The sequence below is a fragment of the Monopterus albus genome, unplaced genomic scaffold (assembly GCF_001952655.1).
Source record: "Monopterus albus unplaced genomic scaffold, M_albus_1.0 scaffold263.1, whole genome shotgun sequence".
Classification (NCBI taxonomy): domain Eukaryota; kingdom Metazoa; phylum Chordata; class Actinopteri; order Synbranchiformes; family Synbranchidae; genus Monopterus; species Monopterus albus.
The window spans coordinates 825,614-833,308 of NW_018128143.1; the positions used below are offsets into that span (position 1 = coordinate 825,614).

General features: G+C 39.5%; 1 protein-coding gene across 2 annotated transcripts in view; it reads left to right on the top strand.

Moving 5' to 3' along the window:
• The first annotated feature begins 2,154 nt into the window (after positions 1-2,154).
• lss (lanosterol synthase (2,3-oxidosqualene-lanosterol cyclase)) overlaps positions 2,155-7,695 on the top strand; it is a 21,741-nt gene continuing 16,200 nt past the window's right edge. For both annotated transcript variants that reach the window (XM_020621645.1, XM_020621646.1), the window contains exons 1-5: positions 2,155-2,335; positions 5,552-5,720; positions 6,278-6,416; positions 6,821-6,929; positions 7,202-7,323. In XM_020621645.1, the coding sequence (XP_020477301.1) occupies positions 2,319-2,335; positions 5,552-5,720; positions 6,278-6,416; positions 6,821-6,929; positions 7,202-7,323 (556 nt within the window). In that variant the 5' untranslated portion in view covers positions 2,155-2,318. The remainder of the gene's footprint in view (positions 2,336-5,551; positions 5,721-6,277; positions 6,417-6,820; positions 6,930-7,201; positions 7,324-7,695) is intronic.

Genomic DNA, 7,695 nt, shown 5'->3' on the forward strand with positions numbered 1-7,695 from the left:
CTGGCTGTTTAGCCCACTTTTATTCCAAGTTGTTTGGTCATCATAATCAATTTATGAGCACATGTCTAAAGTTTATCGTAGAGGCTCTCTGATTGGAGGGTCCCTGGTCATACCCGCCCATTTTTCCGCCCAGGCGGCTTGTCATTGGGCAGCTGAGTCTCTGCCCATGTCTCTCCATCTGGAACCATGGTCGGACGGAACTGTCAAGTCTGAAGTAGATTGAACAACAAGCTGTTGTTTTTATAAAGTACCACAACTCCCATGAGCGCATGGGCGTGCTTTGGAGATCATATAAAGAATCTCATTCATAAACTTCAGTGAAAGATTAAACCTTGTCAACTATACCGATGACCAGCGAGGGAACGTAAGTATTTTTTCTTATTTAACCCGTAATGTTGCTGAAGTTACTTCAAAAGTAATAATGTGAAAGCGACAGGCTGTAATTACGTTTGCGTGATTCGGTTATATTTACTGCTTTGACCGTTTTATAATCAATTTGGGTTTAAAGCCAATCATGGCACCGATATGTGTGTTTTTGCTTTGAAAAAACTATTTAGTAAATATAAAAGTAAAAGTCCTGCCGTATTTACGTGTTTTTAGACGCTTCTAAAGCTTTTGATCATGTGAATCATAGGAAGTTATTCCAGAAATCGTGTGATGCCCTAGTGCCTAAATATATAGTGAGATCCTTGTCATATTGCTATACCCACCAGACTGTGTGTGTCAGATGGGGTAATTGTATATCTGCACCCTTTCAGACCTGTAACGGGGTAAGACAAGGTAGTCTGTTGTCCCTGTTTAATTTTTATATCAATGGTCTCTCTAAGGAGCTAAGTATGTGTAAAACAGGATGTATGGTTGGTGGTATAATAGTGAATGACTTAATGTATACAGATGATCTGGTGATCTTTGGTCCCAGCTCAGCTCAGGTCTCCAGCAGCTCTTGAATGTATGTTCTCTGTTTGGGGAGCTTCACGATGTCAAGTACAATTCTGATAAAAGTGTTATTATGATATGACGCACAAAAGACGACAGGTCCCTTCCATTCCCTTCTTTTAAGTTATCTGCTAACATTTTAACTGTGTGTAGTGAAGTTAAGTACTTGGGTCATGTTATAAATGATTGCTTGTCTGATGACGGGGATATGTATCAGCAGTGCCACATGTTTTATGCACAAGCAAATGTGTTGGTTCGTTCTCGGATGGAGTAAAACTGATTTTGTTTAGAGCTTAATGTAATGATTTTTTTACACATTAGCACTTCTGCTAAAAAGAATTATAGTGGCAATCACTGAATCATAGTTTTTATTGTCTTGACTTTTCAGGACCCTGATGATTTGTCGGAAAAAGAAGACTGGCCAAAAACCACACCTGTATCAATGGCCCAGCGACTGAAGCAACTCGAACAACAGATTTTGACAAGTCAAGAGGAAGAACTGACCTGCAGGCTGAAGCTGAGCAGTCTGCTGAGCATTGTTGATGACTGATGGACTGTCGCCACAGAATCTTTTAACAGGTGTCTTTGCAGCTATGGAAGTGAAAACTGAGGACAAACAAGCCCTTTGCCTCAAACGGGAAACTACTTGTGATGTGTATTTGTTGAGCTCACACTGCGCTTGTGACAAAATGAGCTGAGGCATCTTTCGGTCCGATTGACTGATTGAAACCATGCGTCTAATTTTTTTTGTTTTTATTATGGTTTGATAGTGAACAAGTAGAGACAAAAGTCTTGGCTCTTACTCTTGGTTTAACTGTGCACCATTAATTTAGAATATATAACTTTAAAAGGAAAGTACAGTCTAACATTGTGTTAAAATCTCTACACAAGCTTTTCTTGTCCCTCTTTAACACATGTTGAATTACTTTGTGTATATTGAATGGCTTCAGTTTTGTTTGAACAGATGTTTGTACTCTTGAATTGTGTCATTATCTCACAGCAAAATGTTGAATTAAAGCGTCGTTTTCTTGTTAACTGGCTGTTTAGCCCACTTTTATTCCAAGTTGTTTGGTCATCATAATCAATTTATGAGCACATGTCTAAAGTTTATCGTAGAGGCTCTCTGATTGGAGGGTCCCTGGTCATACCCGCCCATTTTTCCGCCCAGGCGGCTTGTCATTGGGCAGCTGAGTCTCTGCCCATGTCTCTCCATCTGGAACCATGGTCGGACGGAACTGTCAAGTCTGAAGTAGATTGAACAACAAGCTGTTGTTTTTATAAAGTACCACAACTCCCATGAGCGCATGGGCGTGCTTTGGAGATCATATAAAGAATCTCATTCATAAACTTCAGTGAAAGATTAAACCTTGTCAACTATACCGATGACCAGCGAGGGAACGTAAGTATTTTTTCTTATTTAACCCGTAATGTTGCTGAAGTTACTTCAAAAGTAATAATGTGAAAGCGACAGGCTGTAATTACGTTTGCGTGATTCGGTTATATTTACTGCTTTGACCGTTTTATAATCAATTTGGGTTTAAAGCCAATCATGGCACCGATATGTGTGTTTTTGCTTTGAAAAAACTATTTAGTAAATATAAAAGTAAAAGTCCTGCCGTATTTACGTGTTTTTAGACGCTTCTAAAGCTTTTGATCATGTGAATCATAGGAAGTTATTCCAGAAATCGTGTGATGCCCTAGTGCCTAAATATATAGTGAGATCCTTGTCATATTGCTATACCCACCAGACTGTGTGTGTCAGATGGGGTAATTGTATATCTGCACCCTTTCAGACCTGTAACGGGGTAAGACAAGGTAGTCTGTTGTCCCTGTTTAATTTTTATATCAATGGTCTCTCTAAGGAGCTAAGTATGTGTAAAACAGGATGTATGGTTGGTGGTATAATAGTGAATGACTTAATGTATACAGATGATCTGGTGATCTTTGGTCCCAGCTCAGCTCAGGTCTCCAGCAGCTCTTGAATGTATGTTCTCTGTTTGGGGAGCTTCACGATGTCAAGTACAATTCTGATAAAAGTGTTATTATGATATGACGCACAAAAGACGACAGGTCCCTTCCATTCCCTTCTTTTAAGTTATCTGGTAACATTTTAACTGTGTGTAATGAAGTTAAGTACTTGGGTCATGTTATAATTGATTGCTTGTCTGATGACGGGGATATGTATCAGCAGTGCCACATGTTTTATGCACAAGCAAATGTGTTGGTTCGTTCTCGGATGGAGTAAAACTGATTTTGTTTAGAGCTTAATGTAATGATTTTTTTTTGTGTGCAATTTAGCATGCTTTTTGCATGCCGTGTCTCCTGTACAGTACAGAAATTAAATTCGTTAGTTCTAAAATCCATCATTATTATTTATAGGAAAACGTTTATACAGTATTTTTATTTATTTATATTTTATATTTATTATTTTTCTACGAAGGTTTGAACTTTGAGAGTGTTTAAACAAGAGAGAAAAGTGTGAAAATGTTAATGCCTGTCTGAGAAAAGTGTATAAAGTGTGTAGTGAGGGGTTTTACAGCCTTAAAACATCTATAATAATTGTAAAAAATAAAGCTGACTACTTCGCGGATTTCGCCTATTGCGGGTTATTTTTAGAACGTAACTACCGCGATTAACGAGGGACCACTGTATTCTGGTTTCTTCGGTCCGTTTTTTGGTACTTAATTTATTCAGCATATTTTCAGCTATGAAAACCATTCAGGTATCGACATGCTTTCTCTCCAAAGTCCTTGAAAAGATAGTTTATGCTCAGTTACTGGCTTTCTTAGATGAGCACAATATTCTTGAGACTTTTCAATCAGGGTTTAAAACCCAGCATAGTACTGAGTCAGCCTTGGTGAAAGTCTTAAATGACATTTTTCTTGCTACTGACTCAGGGAATTGTGTGGTCCTAGTGCTCTTAGATTTGACTGCTGCTTTTGACACAGTGGACCACAATATCCTTATTTCTCGTTTGGAGCACTGGGTGGGTATCCGGGGGATAGCTTTGGAATGGTTTCGATCTTATCTTAAGGATAGATCCTTCTGCGTGAAACTCGGAGATGCTGTATCTTCCTCTGAGCCCCTTGTGTATGGGGTACCACAAGGCTCGGTCCTTGGACCCCTTCTTTTTTCCCTTTATTTTCTCCCACTTGGTACTATACTCAGGAATCACAGTGTTTCCTTTCATTTTTATGCGGATGATTGCCAGCTTTACCTACCGGTTAATAAGATGAGCTCTTCCGTTAGCACACTTCTTGAATGTCTGGATGACATTAAATCTTGTCTTGCTTTTAACTTTTTAAAGCTGAATGAGGATAAGACTGAGGTGATTGTATTCGGTGATTCTGTTGGTTCACCATCTGTTGACTTGGGCTCATTGGCTCATTATAATCAAAAGAATATTTTAAATTTAGGTATTAAGATGGATCCAGATTTAAGATTCGACAGCCAAATTGCAGCTGTCACTAAATCTAGTTTCTTTCACCTCAGACAGTTGGCTAAAGTAAAAGCATTTGTCTCTAGACAGCATTTTGAGACGCTTATTCATGCTTTCATTACTTCCCGTTTGGACTATTGTAACTCATTGTATCTTGGGGTCGGTGAGTCTTCTATCAATCGCCTCCAGATGGTCCAAAATGCAGCAGCGCGTCTTTTAACAGGTACAAGGAAATATGAACATATCTCTCCAGTTTTGGCCTCCCTACACTGGTTACCTGTCCATTTTCGGGTCCATTACAAAATTTTACTCTTTGTTTTTAAATCCCTTCATGGCTCTGCACCATCCTACTTAACTGATTTGCTTCATTGGCATACACCCACACGCTCTCTGAGGTCAGCAAATCAGTTTCTCTTGAGTGTCCCAAGAACGAAGCGTAAGCTTAGAGGCGATCGAGCCTTCGCAGTTGCTGGTCCTAAACTCTGGAATGACTTACCACTGTCCATTAGACAAGCCTCTACCCTGTCTGTTTTTAAGTCTCTTTTAAAAACTCATTTATTTTCCCTGGCATTTTGATATTTTTGTTTATTTTAGTCATTTGATTGATTATATTTTATATTGTTGTTTGTGGTTTATAATTTATATTGTTTTATTGCAATGTACAGCACTTTGGTCCACTCTGGTTGTTTTTAGCGCTTTATAAATAAAGTTGGTATGGTATGGTATAAACATAACTGTAAGATTAAAGTATATAGATTTATGTGTGTTATAAAATAAAAACCTTAACTAATTCTATTCATATCTACTTAAAAATAAAAATCACCCTAACAAACCTTTATTAGGCAATACGTTAAGTAAGTAGGTCTATATTGTTTTAAGTGTTAATGCCCATTTTTGCGTATGTCACCTCTCAATAGTTGATTTCTGAGAAACCTTAATGAAGGCTTTGACAATTTGACACGGTGAAAACACTGCCTTTGTAATGGCTGCATTCAGTACTTCATATTCTACATTACACATACATTATTGGTTACACAGTTGACCAGCTGGAAAATACTGCCATTGTGCAAGACTTTTTAGTATCCAGTGTTTAGTGCAAAATACATTATAGTACCCAAATGTATATGGAATAGGTCAGAAGAACTACATCATTAATACCCCATCTGTGTCTGCCAGGCAGCTTCGGAGGCGAGGGGGGCCACACAAGACGGAGCCAGCCACAGACCTGAGCCGCTGGAGGCTAACTAATGTTGAGGGCAGGCAGACCTGGCACTATGTGGAAGATCAGGACACCCCAGACAGAGAGCAGACCATGCTGGAAGCCCACTCACTGGGCTTGGGCACGGTCGGTGTTTCATTCTGTTTCTTTTTTCCTTTTTTTTTTTTTAATAACAGTCCTGTCCTCCTTTGTGTCAGATGCCACAAGAGATGGAGGGGACATGAATGTACAGAGGGAGTTCAGTTAGGTGAATCAGAGTTTTCATGATCACACAACGCTTGATTCCATATTACCCACTTGAACAGCTGCTGTGGTATGAGCTTCACACCTGCAGGTCAATGTTTGATCTGCTAACGGGGCAGTAATACTAGCCGTTTGGAATTATTTGAATCCATATAATTCTTACCTGGACAGTTGAAATAACTTGACAGAACAAAAACATTTAACCATGGGCTGTAAAGTGAACAGAGAAAGATTTATGACCTGTGTTATCACCTAGGAACAGACCAACCCCTCCTTCTAATAGACAAAATCAGTGGCAGAGCTACAGTTTTCCTGTTACATGAACAGTGTGCTCAGTATAACTCATAGTTCTTTTTATTATGGAGAACTAAAGTGGATGGTAGAGTCCTGGAATTAACATTTGTCTAGTGTTAATTTATAATCCCCTTTTCAATCTACAGGAAAAGTTTGTGTCTGGCTCCCCAGCTGCCCACACAGCTGTGGATGCTGCTCTGAAGGGTATGCACTTTTACAGTCACCTCCAGGCCAAGGACGGGCACTGGGCTGGGGATTACGGTGGACCTCTGTTCCTTCTACCAGGTAAGACAAATCATCCTCCCCACGCCCTTTCATGTTGTCACTTAAGTTCTTTTAAGTCTGTATATGTAGAATTTGGCACTCTCCAGTAATGCAGTATTTTCAAAGCCTCTGGCAGACACTATTTTAACTACAGCAGGTAACAAAATTCCTGAAGGCTATAGAGCATATTTTGAAGAAGAATGGTGTCATCACATGGAGCTTCCAGTATCCAAACTGAAATGCTCTTAATTTTACTTATTTTTACTTTATTTACTCTTATTTTCATCTGTTGACAGACCCTGAGAGACAGTTCATTATCTGATATGCATCTCTTTAACCATCATTTACATTTGTGTATGTGTTTGTGTCTGCGCATGTGTGTGTGTGTGTGTGTGTGTGTGTGCGCGCGTGTGCGTGCTTCCCAGGTCTCCTGATCACATGCCATGTGGCCAAGATCCCTCTGGCCGAGGCCTGGAAAAGGGAGATGGTGAGGTACCTGCGCTCCGTTCAGCTGCCGGATGGAGGCTGGGGTCTGTAAGTCAACAGCACGCTCTTTTTTTTTTTTTTTTTTTTACAGTATCAGTGTTTATAGTGAAACTAAATCTTTTGACAAAAGCATCTACACAGTGTGTAACTGTTACAGAATTGCCACAGGAAGGCTGGTATAGTAATCACAGGAGGTCTAGTGTCCATACTGTATGTCCTCACTGCTACAAAATAACTACAGGTGAAAGTCTAAAACTACACAGTGTCAGACTGATATAGATTATGGCAGAATAATTGGGGTTTGTTTTGTCTTCCTGCAGACATATAGAAGATAAATCGACTGTCTTTGGCACAGCACTGAATTACACCTCATTAAGGATCCTGGGATTAGGGCCTGATGATCCGGATATGGTTCGAGCCAGGAACAACCTGTACAGCAAAGGTTAGAAAGGATGAGTTGAAACGAGGCGCTGTTAAACACACAGTTAATTTTTATTAACACTGCAGTCAGACACACACAATAATACTTACACTCAGCATTGACTGCTGATCATCCCAATTTGTCCAAATGTGAAAGGTTTTTTTTGCAATAGATAACATCACTTCTTGTTGTTTAGGGATGGAACATTTCCTACAAATTTAATATAAGATAAGGAGTCCAAGCTTATACTTGTATTGAAATGACTACACTTATGAACATGGATATTAATATCCATCCATCCATCCATTCATTTTCCTCCGCTTATCCGGAACTGGGTCGCGGGGGCAGCAGTCTAAGCAAAGATGCCCAGACTTCCCTCTCTCCAGACACTTC